The following is a 16,180-nucleotide window of genomic DNA, read 5'->3' on the forward strand; positions in this document are numbered from 1 at the left end:
CAAAAACAAGTAAAGGAGGCGGAAGGATGCCCTTCTCAACAAATGGTATTAGAGAAAACGGACATCTGTAGGCTAGCAAATCTCAGCCTAAACCTCCCACCTTACAAACTAACTTAAAATGCATCATAAACTTAAATGTAAAATGTAATACTGTAAATCTTTTAGAAAAACAAATCTAGGAGAAAATCTTTGGGATCTAGGGCTAGACAAAGATGTCTTGATTCATATTTATTTATAATTATCTTTTAATAAATTTTTGTTTTCATTAGTAATGTGTACCTTCACTTATTCTGAGAAAAAGGAAAAGTACTCGGTGTGCCCTTTCATGTTTATAGACAAATCACATGGATCATCACATTCATTAAAAGCCCATAATTGATCAGTAGCAGGGCCATGCTGTGTTTTCCTGAGGAGAAAACTCTTCATGCTTATGAATTTTTTTGAGAATTAGGAGTGGAACCAGGGGGTCCAGGGTGAACTGGAGATGCTGCCAGTGGAGGGGAACAGCAAGGGAATTCCTCATACCCAAGGACAGGCAGACCTGGCTGAAACTGCTGGAGAGAAATAGAACAATTTAGCTGCGCTTCAAATCTACTGATTGTGAAGTGCCGTGTTTTGTAGAATAATGAAACAGGTATTTCCCAGTAGAAAAAATGAATAGGTAATACAAATCTAAGGATGTCAAAATACATAAACATGCATATATATGCACACACATGTGCTGTACACGTGTGTGTGTGTGTGTGTGTGTGTATTTGTCTCTCTTTTCTTTTTTCTTTTTTTTTGCAGCTGGCCAGTACAAGGATCTAAACCCATGACCTTGGTGTTGTAAGGCTGTGCTTTAACCAGCTGAGCTAACCATCCAGCTATGTAAGTATATTTGTAATTGAAGTTAAATTGTTAGGCAGGAAGTATGCAGTCATATTCTTTTATCCTCTCTTTTACACATCTTTCAAACAGAAAGTGTTTTGAAACACTTTCAGTTATTTTCAATAATTTAAAAATAATTTTTAAACTTGAAAGAATGCATGCAGAATGACTTATCACTAGTGTTTTACATATGGTTGTTAATAAGCAACTGTTTCCACAAACTTTTCAGCATATTAAAGTAGACAAGGGATAGTTGTTTCTTGTTTTTAGGACAGTAGGTTTACGATAAATGTAGCTGTTGCAAGTTGCATATTTAAATTATTTTAAAGAAATATCTTCTTTTAGAATTTTTTAAAATTAATTTGTGTAGTAATAGGAAGGATATTTTAAGTAAAATTGCTTTTTAATTCGTATTTTGTGAACAACTAAGTTTTACATGGTAGAATTTCAAAATCTACAAGAATATTCACATTTGGCCTATAAAATAGATGACTTAGATTTAATAATTTGGAAGATTCTTTGCACACAATTATGGTTGAAGTTTTAATGCTATTTTATTTTTATACAGTCTTCTGGAAACATTATATTGGCTACTTGAAAGAGATAAGGCCATTGAAATAATGTCATTAAATTGGTCTGACATTATATGTAAGGTAGATTTGAAAGCATTGATTCTTGTATCCATTCATTAAGCTTTTATGAAATACTTTTGAATAAGTGCTAGAGTAGGTGCTGGGAATGTTGTCGGGCATAGATCACTCCTCACTAGGGCCCACAGGGAGCTTTCAGCCTGCTGGGGGAAATGCGCCCAGGTGTGCAGTGGCTGTCATAAGGGAAGAAGTGCCAGGGGTCTGGAGAATAGAACTGAGCTTGTTGGGGGAGTCAGAGAAGGCTTTCTGGAATAGGCAGAGCTTAGGGCAAGAGCTGAAGTGCAGGTGCACATCTTGAGGACCCAGAGTCAGCTGGGTCAGATGAGATCATTCCCCTATTCATGACCTGCAGCAAAAGACCACCAGGAGCACACCTGTGAACGAGCTGAACCAAAAGCAAATCAGGTTTACTGCTCACTGCAGTGAGAGGACACACACCATGAGCAACCATGGAGTGTCTCTGTAGGACGGTATTAAAAAAAAAAGCCTATTACAGAATTTGGGCTTTGGGTGATTTGGGGGAGGGTCTAAACATGGGTTAAGGGGGTATTGTCACTCTATAATGGGTGCTGTCTGAAAGCAAAGACAATTTTGTGATTAAGTAGGTCAACGAATTTTATCTATAGGAGGGCAGACAATAGTCAGGAAAAAGTTATTACTGTAAAGTCATTTAACCAAGTAAGTAGACTATTTGGTATGTTTTGGGTGGCACAGTGACTTTGTTTTCTCTCTGTACGTAGAATACATGACAAATTTTCTTCATTTGTCTCACTTTGTCATGTGACATTGGTGCTCTGAGTACCTTCCTGTGAGCACCAGGCCCACTTGTGGGTAAGAGCAGCTGCTCTTGTTTCCTCTCTCCAGAAAAAAGAAACCATGAGTGAGGATTCTAACTTCAACTTAGAGACATAATTTTAGAATTTGAAAAATAAGTGAAGCAATATAAATCTTCTAGTCAAACTCACTCAACATATGAAGGAAGAAACAGACGTAGAGAGTAAAATGCCTTGTGGGCTTTCATGTACCTTCTAACATGGGCTTAACTTACGTGCTCCCAAATTCTGTTTATATTTTGTTATATTTTAATGTAAAAATTCATAAATGTTAGATTTGCCAATAAGATTTTGGTTCATTCACCTTGCCTCAAGTAATGTCTCAGCTTGGACCTGTGGATTCCCTTTGTTTAGGATTTCAATCTCTATCCGTCCTGGAGTTCCTGGTATAGGCCATGGACTAAGTATTCTGATTCATCTCCCCAACCCTGTCCCCTCAGATAACCAGTGAATACCAATGAGAAACAACATAAAATGAAGACATTTATAAAAACACTCTAAAGTCTTATAATCTGCAGAGAGAGAGTGTATTAATAAGCAAGAACTTGGCCACTGCAAAATTATTCATATACTAATTAAGGTGAAAAATGTTACCTTAATAAAAAGAACATAGGCATGATAGCCTGTGAAACCAATAGGATGACATTAAAGATAGAAGTGATCAGGTGTAACTCCAGAGATCATCAGGTGTTACTTGTTTTCAAGTTTGTAATTCATAGTATTTTCCACCACTAAGTCTTTTAGTGACATCTGGCAAGTATAGTCACCTTGACAAGTATATCTGACCACCCCACAGTGTTAGAGATCACAGAGTGTGTGAAATGATGACCTACGAACTGCAGAAGATTGCTGGGTAATGTAGACAGTGTGCAATGGATAGACTAGTGTTGACTTTTATTTCAATACATTTTCTGTGTCTAGTGATATGTGCAAGAGGTTGATCTTGGCATCAAAACTGAACTACTCCTCTTTCACCACTTGTTCTCGAGACATCATCTTTCAGTGTCAAGTTAGTTACAGATGCTGCTTTTCCTCAAACTTGATTATTGGTTAAATAATATTACCTCACAACCTGAAGTAATGCCAAGGAGGAATGTGCCGATGCTCAAGCTTACTCACTGTGATCGCTTGGCCTGGAAGCTAGGACTCTTTCTCAACGTTTGCCAATTTGTGAGTATGATCAGTGGATATGGACTCTAGAAATATTGATCCTATGTTTGATTTTGCTCAATATTTTTAACACCCCTGCCTGACTAGTGAAGCAATTATAGCCAGTGCCTATAGTTGACCTAGTTCATAAGAATCCATTTTTCTTTTCTCTCCCCAGAACTGCTTACACGTTCCAAAACAAATATATTCCGATGGATTTTCCATATATGAAACTGAAGTGGTTTTTTTTTATTTGTAAATAAGACTGTTGGCTTCACAATTTAGCCTGTCTTTCAATGGCAGTAGGATACTTGCAACAATGTAATGTACATGTAAACCATTCTCAACTACAAGCCTCTCAGGGTCTCCTGGGTGTGGAGTGAGCTGCTGGTCACCAGTCTCTGCTAGATGCTGCCTGAGTTTCCACTGCTCTCTGCCTCCTGCCCCTTGTCCCCTGCAGCTCTGCCCATACTGGAAGACCCTAAGCTTCTTGCACTGTATTCTACCTGGATCTGTTACTATATATAGTTCAAAAATAGCACTCTTTTGATTAGTTATGATGTGGTTTGAAAATAAAATGATTTGGTAACTTTTATATGCTTTTAATTTAGTGTCTAATCCTACTATTAAAAGCTGGATGTTTACCAGTAGAAAATTGTAATTACTATTTTATGGAGTAAACACATACATACAATATCACTATTATATACCTACAAAAATTTACAAGAGACTGAAATTTCCAACTGGAGATTATGTTAGGGCTTGAGCATGAAGCCCTAAAGATATCAAAAGCAAAAAGAAGACTAACAATTATTTACAAAAGCAAAGTTATGTATATAACTCTTCTAGTTAAGACCAATCACCTAAAAACAAAGGGAGATCTTCCTGAACGCAATTATTAAACAATTCTTCTTGACCCAACTTCAAAAATAAGTCTACAATTCTAGAATGTCAAATATTTTTCATTTTGAACATAGTTGATGAAAGGCAACTTTAAACAGAAAACATCTGGTTAAAGTTGCCTCAAACTTAGGAAAGCGCTGACCTGTAGCCATGGTAACAAGTAGCCAACCAGAACCAGCTTTAAATCTACTTAGTGACTGCTGACATCACTTACCAACCATTGGACGGGTACCTGCGCTTGCCCACTGAGAACCTTCGGCCACCAGGGTTCTGTGCACGTGCACAATTGTGTTTAAACCCGTTGCTTGGTTACAGTTACAAAACTGGATGCTTCCAGTTGCGCTGTTGTAGCGGAGCGGTTGGCTTATCCATAATAGTATCTAATAGTATTTAATAATATCGGGCTTCCGAGGCGGGTAATATCTGAGCGGGGAGGTGAGGCGTCTCTGAAGCTGGTATCTTCCACCATGGAGAAGCCTTCTGGCTGGTGCAGGAAGAAGGGCCAGTCCCCTTTGGGCTCCTCCACCAGTCTAAAGAAAAGCAGCGTGGACCCTGAGTGGCTGAGAAAGAGAATCAGATACTTTCGACTTAGGTTCCACATCCAACATGGAAATCTGGGAAAGATCCATGTAGCTGCCAGAAGGGGTGATGTGGAAAAAGTACGGCAGGTCCTTCTGTGTGGAGAAGGTGGCCTGAACGACAGAGACGGGAAGGAGAGGTAAGGGCCTGGGACTGGCAGTGAGGGTCAGTGGGAGGAGGTGGGGCAGATGTGGGGGAAGCCACACCTTCCTGGGCTCTGCATGGTGGGGCCTGAGTTCTCCGGCCACCCAAGATGCTAGGCTCTCTTCCCTCCATACGTTCCTCAGCACCTGGGACATGGAAACTTTGCAAGGGTCAAGTGCCCAGGCCACCTTTATGAGCAGAAAAACAGAAACAAAACTTTGGCTGGTTTTTGGTCCATTCAGAATTCCCCTTACAGAGCACTTTATCGAAGGTGGTAAAGTGATTTAACTATCAAAATTAAGTATATACAGCATTCTATTTATAATGTACACATTTTAAAAACCATAAAGTTATGTATGTTATAAGAAAGTGCATGAGGAAAATAATTCCTATAATATATCAATTTCTGGGCTAAAAATTCTTTGAATAAACTCCAATATGTATTTTAAATCAGTATACATCTATGTATATATACTTTTTTACTGAAGGATTTGAGAAGGAAACTCTGAACTGGGAAAATAGCTCCATATTGTTGTATAGGAAAACTAATTTATATAAAAATGTGAGCTCTTTTTAAATTTATTATTTTTACATAAGCCAAATAAAAAATTGAGATTAAAAATTTTTTGAGTTACTCATGCTGTCTTTCACTGTTGTGATGACATTAAGGTAATTTTTGTATTGTTATAAGCAAACATTTGCCCTTTTAGGTATTGAAATGTGTTATGAATTTCCACAAATTATTAGTTTACTGACAGCTGAGAAGACAGGTAAATGAATAGAATGGGATTGAAAAATCCAGAAATGCCCAAATATATGTAAGAATTTAGAACTTGTTTTCCATCCAGGAGGTTTTTGAGGATGAAGAACAGCGGTACTTATGCTGTTGCTTAAAGTTTAAGTTGCTTATGAGTTTTCCAGTAGAGAATTTGGCAGTAAGTACTACATTTAAGAAATGTTTATGCCTTTTACCCATCAATTCCATTATACAAAAATATCTTTAGGAAATAATCAGGGATGCATGTGACTTGCTTTTCTTGTCAGTGCTTAAAATAGGAATGCATTAAGAAGAATTTGTATGATGGGTTTTATAAAAAAAAATTGCCGTGCATACATGGGATGGAACAGTGTGTGACCATTGAAGATGGCGTAGATACAGCTGTGTGTAGACAGGTGAAGATGTACTTTGGTATGTTAAGTGAGAAAAAAAGTTTGATTATACATATGCACAAATAGATTATGGTCTTATGTTAGCCAAAAATGTGCTCAAAAGAGCTAAAATTAATGCCCAGTTATTTTTGGACACTTGTATTATAAGTGAAATTTTCTTTTCCTTTTTCATATCTGTGATTTCTACAATGAACATGTATGAAAGTTCTAGTAAAAAATTACTATTAATGAAATAATCCTTGGGAAGTGTAGGAATATGAATCTTGCACAGATCAAAATAATTTTCCACTTTCCATTAATTTTTTTCTGTGGATTAATATGTTCTGCAAATTTTTAGCCACATCAGAAGTAAAGGGAATTTTTTTATCTGTGAGTGTAGATTTTATTGTGTATACATTTTGTTATACACATGGTTTTATTATATATAGATGTATCATATATAAGCAGACAACTATAGGTTAATCATTTTAGTTGTATTCTTACGAAAATAAAAAGCAAATATAAATGGTTATTACTATTGCAAAAGTATTGCTTTACTTTATAAAAGTTTTTAAAAAAAATATTGAATTCTCCAACTATATTTATCCATTCTTTCAATCCATTTATTCGTTAAACATAACCTGAAGACCTATTATGTAGCAGACTTATTCTGTTATCTCTCAGAACCCTTCTATCCTTAAAAACTTCATCTTTATCTGCCAGTCTGATCAAGTTGATAGGTTAAAATTTGAGGTATTAGACTTAATGTTGATGAAAGATTTTCCTCCCTCCTTTTAAACAGAAGCAATTGTGAAGGTAGGAAATTGAAAAAATATAACCTTTAACTGCCCTTTTGAAAATTTATACCAGTATTAAATACTAATGTTAATCATTGGAAATATCTGATTTGCATTAAATTCTGTAAATCTAAATATTGAATAATTTGTACTACACCTGTTCATTTGAATCTTGAATTTCGTTTAGCTAAAAATATCATGAAAATCAAAATAAGAATTACTTTGTTTTTAAATTTTTTTGTTGTTATTTTAGCCCACTTTCCCCCACACCACTTTTAAGAACTAAAATTTATTTAAATGCCAGCTATATTATTAGAACTGCTGTAGGCCTTAGTGTAAAGATTTCACTTAGTATAAAGATTCACCATGGATTGTGCAATGCCCCGTTATTTCTTATATTAATAGAGATTTAAAAAATGCTGCCAATTATAGTTCTAATGCATCTTGAATTATAAGTGGCCGTCCAATGTCAGAGATGTTAAAGTGTGAGAAAATGATCATCTTAGAATTATTGAAATACAGTTTTATCTGTAATCCTTAAAACATATCTGCAAAGTAGGTGTAACTGTATCATTTTACTTCATTAAAATGTTGTCTTTGTATTAATAATTCTAGTAATAATTATACTATCTAACAGTCACCGAGCTGCTATTTGTGCTGGGAACTGTTCTAAATGCTTTGCCTGGATTCTCATTGGAACATCACAGTGGTGTATTGTGAGTTAAACACTATTTTTATCTCTAATTTTCTTGATGAGGAAATTGAGACCTCAGTGATAGCTAGTAAGTGGCAGAGTTTAAGGTAGGATTCAATCCCAGGTTGACCTGAATGCAAAGGCCATGATCTTTCTACTCAGATAGGCTGCCCTTGCATTCATGCAGTGAGTAATAAGTGCTAATAAATATTGTGCTTTCTTCAGAGGGAAATTAAATATTTGTTTTGAAGGCACAGGAATAACATGCTATTTAATGTTTATAATTACATGAACAATTATATTTTGAGAGAGTGCGCAATAATTTTCTAAAGTATCCTCCCACTTTCATAGGACCCCGCTACACTGGGCCTGTGCACTTGGTCATCATGAAGTGGTAGCTCTCCTAGCAGAGAAAAAATGTGATATTAACCTCTATAACAGCAAAAGGAAGACAGCTCTGATGAAGGTACAGAGTAGCCAGCTCTTTTAACATGAGATGGATTTGATTTACATACATAGAATGAAACTGAGTTTATCTCATTTAAATATAATTAATTGGTAAAACCTGTGGAATGTTTATATTGAATTCCTAGAATTTACAGTCTATTTATTTGTGTAATACTGACAGGCTGTACAATGCCAGGAAGAGCAATGTGTAGCTATTCTGCTAGAACATGGTGCCAATCTAGACTTTACAGACTTCTGTGACGACACTGCTCTCCACTATGCTGCCTGCGGTCAGAACACGTCAATTGCAGCAAAACTGCTTTCACATCATGCAAACATCGAAGCAAGAAACAAGGTATAGGTGAACTAACTTTATTTTCAAAATATTTGAAATTTATTAGTTTTCACATTGACCCATGTGGGGTCAGTTTTCCATCTTTGGAAGCTCAAGAAATTATCTAAGATTCCACATTAAATAGTAATACGTTAATGAAGCAGGAGAGGGTGCGTCTTTCTTTTAAGCATTTATGGCACATATTTATGAAAACACTGAATTTGTTAAAGGTAAATTTTTTTCCAAATATTTTTTCCCACTCAAGATGTTTTTCGGATTAGTGTAAAACAACACAGGAAAGCAAAATTTGCCTTGGAAATTGGCTTTATCTTAAAATTCAAACAAAACAAGCATTTTACAATAAATAGAAATCTCGGGGCCGAGCCCGTGGCGCACCTGGTAGAGTGCTGCGCTGGCAGCGCAGCAACGCTCCCGCCGCGGGTTTGGATCCTATATAAGACTGACGGGTGCACTCACTGGCTGAGTGCCAGTCACGAAAAAAAAAACGACAAAAAAAAAATAAAAAGAAAAAATAAATAGAAATCTCGTCGATGTTGACAAGTACCTATTTTGTAAAAAGAGGGATTTTATCTCTCAGTGACAAGTCTTAAGAGGGAAAAATGGAAAGCAAAAAGGAGGGAGCAATGAGAAATTGCAGGCCAATTTGTAAATAAGGTAGCTGAAGGAAAATACCGGGAAGAAGTTTCCTTTGTTTTAATATATTTGGATTTTTGTTTCCAGTTTATATGATTTAACAAGGTGCTCTTCAATTTGGGGGATAATAATTCTCAGTTTGAGAAAGAGAGTTAGTGAGTGATCAGATTTCCTAGAGATCAGTTTTAGGAGGGCTCTGAGGAAACCAGATTGGCAGTGAATAGGTGAGGATTGAGTGGGAAAAGAAGGAAGAACAAAGAATTAACTAACATATAATCCTATTCTAGCAGAAGCAGTTGCAAAAATAAGAGTCCAAACACTGCTCTCAAATCTGGAAAATCTTGATGGGAAGGTGGAAGATAGGGAGCTTAAAAATAACAAAATCAACTTTCATCTTGAGTTTACTAGTTCCTGCTATATACCTCCATCCAGAAAAATGGAGTGGAGTTTCCAGGAAGTGATTCTCTTTTACTCTTTCTTCTTTTTGGCCAAAGCCCCAGATAACGGATGGAATTTGCCATGTGGGTGAGAAATCAGACGAAATTATTTACTGCACTGGTTCTCAGCTAAAATTGTGCACCACAATGACATATGGGAATTTAAAAATAATTTACACTTCTAGGCCCTCTTCTGTAGATTTTGATCCAGTTAATTTAATAAGACCATTATGTATATTTAAAAATATTTCCTCTGAATTCTGGTACAACTCTTTGTGAAGGACCACTGAATAAATAAGTGCAAAATATAGATTCCCTCATTACAGAAATGTAAGAAATCTGTAGAAGACTTAGAGTTTGATAGGTGATACTTTCTTCAACTCTGTCCTTTCCAACAATATTAACCTGACTTTTTTTCTGTCTTTTTCTGTCTCTATGGCTAGGAAGTTAAAAGTAATATTATTGGCAATATCTTTTTGGCTTACAGAATAACATATTTTTCCTTCCAGGTAGCAATAATTCACTGCCATTCACAGGGTCTTTAGGAAATTGCTTATGAGTAGTCTTTTAGTGAGTAGAGGCTGACCCTTCAAGGATTTCATGTCTCTTTTTTTTTTATCATTCAGGTCATCAGGTCAACAAATGTATATTAAGAGCAGGGTTTTCATGATTAGAATTGTAACAAATCATTAACTTTCTTTAAAACTTGTAGCTGTACTGCAGACTATCTCAGTATGTCTGTTAAGTTTATAGAGCTCTTCTATAATCAGGATATCAGTTTTAAACACTGAAAACTATGAAGTTAGTAAGAATACAGATGAGGATTCTTTTAATAATTTAGGTTCAGTAGTTTTATGAACTAATTATCCATTTGCTTAACAATCTGGGAGAATTAAATACAAATAGATTGTAAATTTATAAGTGTTGGAAATATTCTCAAAGTGGGTATCATGTCTTAACAGCAATTGTTATTAAATATTAGGGCTTGGTTTTTTTGGTAAAGCATGATAACAAAGCAAGGAAAGATTTTTAATGCAAATTCTTTATACCAACCATCTGGAAACAGCAAATACAAAAATGCAAGAGTTATAAAATAAATGAGGCCCATAGATATGTTCAGTTTGCCTTTATAAGTTGAGTCAACATTTAAATTTAGGAGCCTCGTGCAGAAATCTGGATTTCAACCTTTTCTTAAAGAATCAAATCTGGCTTACAGAGCCCATATTACTGTTCGGTATGCTGTGCAGAGGCTGCCTCCTTATACGAGACATATGTTCTCCAGTTTGATACTGTCCCCACCTAGTTACTTCACTTACTCGGGTCATCTACTTTGCCTGCAGAAGTATTTGAGTTTACAACCCCTGTTTCATAGTACATTTTGATAAAGATTTCAAGGTTTTCAAGATAAATTTTATTAATTCTTAATAACATAGTCTATATTTTATATTAGTTTCTTAGAAATGGGATTGAATTTTATAATTTAGAAGTTAGTGTTTTAAAAACTTTTTCCTTAAATATACTAGAAATAATCATATTTCATGGGAATGTGTATAAGCCTTATTAGGTTAATCCTGTGTGTTAGTTCATTTCTGTTGATTATAACAGAGTACCTGAAACTGAGTAATTTGTAAAGAAATAGAATTTATTGCTTACAATTTCAGAAGCTGGGAAGTTCACAGACAAGTGAGTACATCTAGTGAAAGCCTCGTTGGTGGTGGCACTGCAGTGATGCAGTTTATCACCTGGCAAATGGCTGAGCAAGAGAGAGCTAAGCTTCTCACTGGCTCTCCTTGTGAGCCAGTAAACCATGCCCATTACTCCATGAATGGATCAATCCATTCACAAGGTTACATCCTTACAATCTATTCAACTTTTAAAGGTGTCCTGCCTTTCATTTATCCTAATAGGATTTCCACCCTTTTAATACTGTCATCGTGGGGATTAAGTTTCTAATACATGAAACTTTTGGGGACACATGCAACCCCTATCATTCATGCATACTGCAGACAATCTTATATCATTCTCTTCAGCATTGTCCCTTAAAAATGCAAATGATTTAGTGGCTTTTATTATGCTAAAAGTAATGCATATGTATCGGTATTAAAAATTTTTATTGATAATTTTTGTATTTTTATTTCTGATTTATATTTTGCCTAACAAAAGTAATTTTAAGGAGCAATTAAAATGAAAACCTGAATAAAAATGGATTTAAAAAGTAGATATGCATTAGGTCCCAGGATTATTATTATTATTGTTTAAAATAAAATTATGTACTTAGCTTTCTAACAACTAGGGTAAAAATCTGTCATCTTGTTATATGAGAAAACTCATGGACCACTTCACAATAAGTAATGAAAGTTCATTTGAAGCCTATTTAAAATTCAGAGGCCATTTCCTGATTGACCCATTTGGATCAGGAGTGCCTGACATTGGCATGTGGGATCTTGACACCACTGATAGAAGAGAATCAAGCAAGTTTGTATAACCTAGAAGGAACCTCCATCTTTACTGGAAAGCTCTCAAAACTATATCCCTGAAACTCTAATTCCTCAAATGTTAATGTCAGCTAGGGGTTAAGCTAATTCAAGAGATTTCTTTAATACTGGACATATAATGCACATTTTTATAATACTTTTCAAATCTAGGTGAAGATGGGATCTTTCTGTTGGGGGCACAGTACTTAACTTAAAGTTATTACGCTTTAGAATTTCGTTAAAGAATCACTGCTCTAGAGATGCTAATTTAGGTCACTGATTCAATAAAAATACTTAAAGCATTTACTACTGTGTCTTAGGGGTTGGGGCTATAGAGGGTAAAGATACTGCCCCTGCTCTCAAGCAGCTCTTGGTTTAGATAGGAAACAGTGAAATAACTATAACATACCATGGTAAAAGTTACTGTAGAAGGAAAGCTTCTTGGACCCAGTAAATGTTTGAAGTGAGTGTTGGAGATGACTGGAGTTACTGTGGCAGGCAGAGGAGGGCATTTCAAAGGTAAGGAGTGAAACGTGTGAAAGCACAGAGGGGTGAGATGGAACGTCCTATCATGTACTTTCTATATTATATGTTTAAGTTCATAGGACCTTTTATGAGGTTTTCAATTTAGTTGAGAAATAGGTCGTTTTATAAATTGTAAATTGTTTTTGCTGTTTTACAGAGATGGCTCACACCGCTTTTACTTGCTATAATAAAAAACAGACCAGCAATGGTAGAATTTTTAGTACGGAACGGAGCAAATATACATGTGACTGATAACATGAAGAGGTACAGTAGTACATGGCTTTCTTTTAAACTTTCGTGTTGTTCTAGAGTGGTAACAGTTACTGAAGCTAGGTACATTAAATGAGGAAGAAGACCACCATATAATTGTTGTGTTGCAGTGACAAAGTTCAACACAAATCATCAGTTAGGCAGAAAAACAATTATGTGGACTAGGCAACATGAAGAACAGTACACAGTAGGGTCATATTCCTGTGTAATACTGACTGGTGTTTGCTACTTGTAACCTGATGGTTTTTTTTTTTTTTTTTTTTTGGTCTTATGATCTTATCTTAGCTAAAGGGGTTTCATATTAGTTTTATTAGCTTTATAAAGTATGGACTTTAACTTTTCAATTAACTTGATGACTCACTGTTGTATTTCTTAACCATTTTATAGTGTTTTTAAAGACTGGTTCTTATATTCTTTCCTCTTAAAATGCTTATTAAACATACATAGGAGTTGAAAATCATTTTCTCTTTTGCATGACTCTGCTTTAAGTGGCTTTCTTTGAAGAATGTTGACATGAGATTATCCTTAAGTCACTGTTACTTGCTATTCCAGATATTGCAGTTTCATAAGGGTTTATTTTTTCTTTTTCATTTCTAGTGTATTTTAATGTTTTTATTTTTAATTCATATGGCAGAGGGAAGAAAGACAGTGTTAGTTGGATAAAGTTTTACTTTAGTGAAGACAAGTCATAGGTGGGTAATAAAGAGAAAAGAGGTAGGCTTTAGATTCACACAAGACTGGGTTTAATTCCTAGCTTCCCTGCTTGCTAGGCTGTGACCTTGGGAACATTACTTACCAACAAATATGTTCCCCAATATGAAGGAGAGAATAAATGATATCCTTAAAGAGTGGGTATGTGTCAGTAAAATTATATAGATAGCATTCAATTCAGTGCCTAGGACCTGCTTATCAGCATCATTGAATGAAACTGCTGTGACTATTATTACTGTTATTATTGATCTTATTGTGTTAAGCCTTTAAATAGTTCTTACCTATCTGACCCTTAGGTGACAGTGAATTACAATATATTATATCAAAGTAGAGAAGAAATGGAGACTTCTTTACTTTGTTCAGATAACTGACCTCGGCATAGTTTGTTGTCCATCAAAGGACTTTAAATTAATAGCTTCTACTATGTAATACTTCAGTGGGATAAACAGGCTTCCTTTTTGTCCCTTGCTTTTAGCCTTGGATGTGATTTACAGAGATTAGTACCCACATGATTATGTCTGTTAGTACCTGTACATGGTCAAGTCTATACAGACCAGCATGGCATTAAATTAGTAGTGTATGTCAAAGTAGCTTTCAAATAACTTTATTAAAGTTCCTATGGGTGAAGTTCTCTCTCTGTTATTTTAGAACAGCCCTCATGTTTGCGGTAAGTCACAAATCATCAAAAATAGTCAGGTTTCTTCTTGAGCGAGGCATTAATGCCTTTTCTGAAGATATCTACGGAAGGACCGCAGACGCATATGCTGCTGCTAATGGTCATTTCATGTAAGTATTTGAGTTAAAATGCTAGTTAACATTAAATTGAGGTTTAGAGTAATTATAACTATTGCATCTTATATATCAGGTGAGATTTCATAGATTGGTTCTGCTAGTTTGGAAACGGTAATGAATTAGCCCACTTCGTCAGCCAGAAATCAAGCAAAAGGCTAGACTAGTTAGAAGTAGCAGTGGATGCAGGATTCTTTTTCTCAGGACTTTAAGAATTTTTACCTTCAGGGATTCCAATATTATGTATTTTATTCCATGTATAACCCCTATGCATGTGGAACAAACAGTGTCACATCTTTGATTTTTCTAATGAGTTATTTGGGTCTTGAAATGCCCAATTTAGCAGAAAATCTTGTACTTTTCACCGGGAGCTATCCCCTATGCCATCCCGCTCCTTTAATGTTCTAAGACCCTGAGCAGTTCTCTAAGTCCAAGGAAAACAATCCACTTTCACAAGTCAGACAGAGAGGGAAAAAAGGACATTCCAATGTTCTGTTGCTCCTGTTGATTCTGTTGCGGCAGTGTTGCTATTGAAACTAGTCCTGCAGTTCTGTAATGACTGACCTTTGCCACCATGATGCCCTCACTGATGCAGATCCCTCAGTCATTGTGGCAGTCCACACTTAGACTTCAGAGTTACACTTCGTTTTAGTTACCGTACGTATGCTGAGGTTTTCAGCCATTGTTCCCAAAACACCAGCTTCCTTTTTTGACAGCTGGGCTACGTATTGAGGAGACGGACCCTTCCCCCCCAAACCCCAAACCTTAAGTGGAGCCCATATCTTAGCCTAGACATTCATGGTGAGTTATCCTCTGAGGCCCTTGTTCATCTTTTCTCCTTGCAGATATTAGTTATGTTTCTTCTAAACCGTCAGAGAGGTTCAAATAATGTTGCAGGAAGAGAGCAGAGTTTCTTTTCATATATGCTACCAGATTGGCACCCCAAGGCCCCTTCATATCCTGTTTAGTACCTTTTCTTAGATTGTCGAAGGCCCTACATTGAGCTTCCCTAGAGTAGTGGGTGTCAACATACTGTTGGTCCCTCCAGTGATCTTTTTCTATGATAATGAAAATCTCTCCAGCTACTTGCATCTCTACCTCAAGTTTTCAAAATATTTTCAAATTCTGTCTCACAAGGAAGGCATTCAAGAGAGTTCTCTGAATTTAAAGTAGAATTTAAAGGAGATTAGTTGTATTTAAGAAAGCTCGGCCTATCCAGTATTCTCTAGTATCCATGCATAAACGTAGGGTTTCTGCTCACGTTGTGTCAGCAGCACATATACTAAAGTTAGATGGTACAGAGATTAGCCTGGCGCCTCTGCAAGGATGACACGTAAATCTATGAAGCGTTCCATACTGTGTGCAGTCTCTAGAAGGTTATTTGACATTTTTCTGACTAGCTCCGAGGAAACTGTGGTTCGAAGCAAAATGAGTGGCATTTGGTATTGATTGGCTCACTGATCAGAAACAATTATGTTATCTCATTTAATGAGATGATATACTTATCAATAAATTTAGTTACAAATTATAAAATACCTGAGATGGCCTAAATTATAAGCCACAAAGTATAGAACAGTTAATACCCTAAATTAGGACTTAATAACACTTTCTGAAAACTGCAACATTTGAATATTAGAATTTATTAAACACACACACACACACACACTCACACACTCACACACACACACACACGCACACACACACACAGAGTTTTATTTGGGATTCCAAAATAATTTCAGCAATAAAGTTTAAGAGCAAATCATTTTATTGC

General features: G+C 35.8%; 1 protein-coding gene across 1 annotated transcript in view; it reads left to right on the top strand.

The window, feature by feature from the left end:
• The first annotated feature begins 4,872 nt into the window (after positions 1-4,872).
• LOC134381684 (ankyrin repeat domain-containing protein 26-like) overlaps positions 4,873-16,180 on the top strand; it is a 64,816-nt gene continuing 53,508 nt past the window's right edge. The window contains 5 exon segments of the mRNA XM_063101558.1: positions 4,873-5,123; positions 8,120-8,234; positions 8,397-8,570; positions 12,797-12,903; positions 14,269-14,406. Of these exon segments, the coding sequence (XP_062957628.1) occupies positions 4,873-5,123; positions 8,120-8,234; positions 8,397-8,570; positions 12,797-12,903; positions 14,269-14,406 (785 nt within the window).

This window comes from Cynocephalus volans, chromosome 7, assembly GCF_027409185.1.
Source record: "Cynocephalus volans isolate mCynVol1 chromosome 7, mCynVol1.pri, whole genome shotgun sequence".
NCBI lineage: Eukaryota > Metazoa > Chordata > Mammalia > Dermoptera > Cynocephalidae > Cynocephalus > Cynocephalus volans.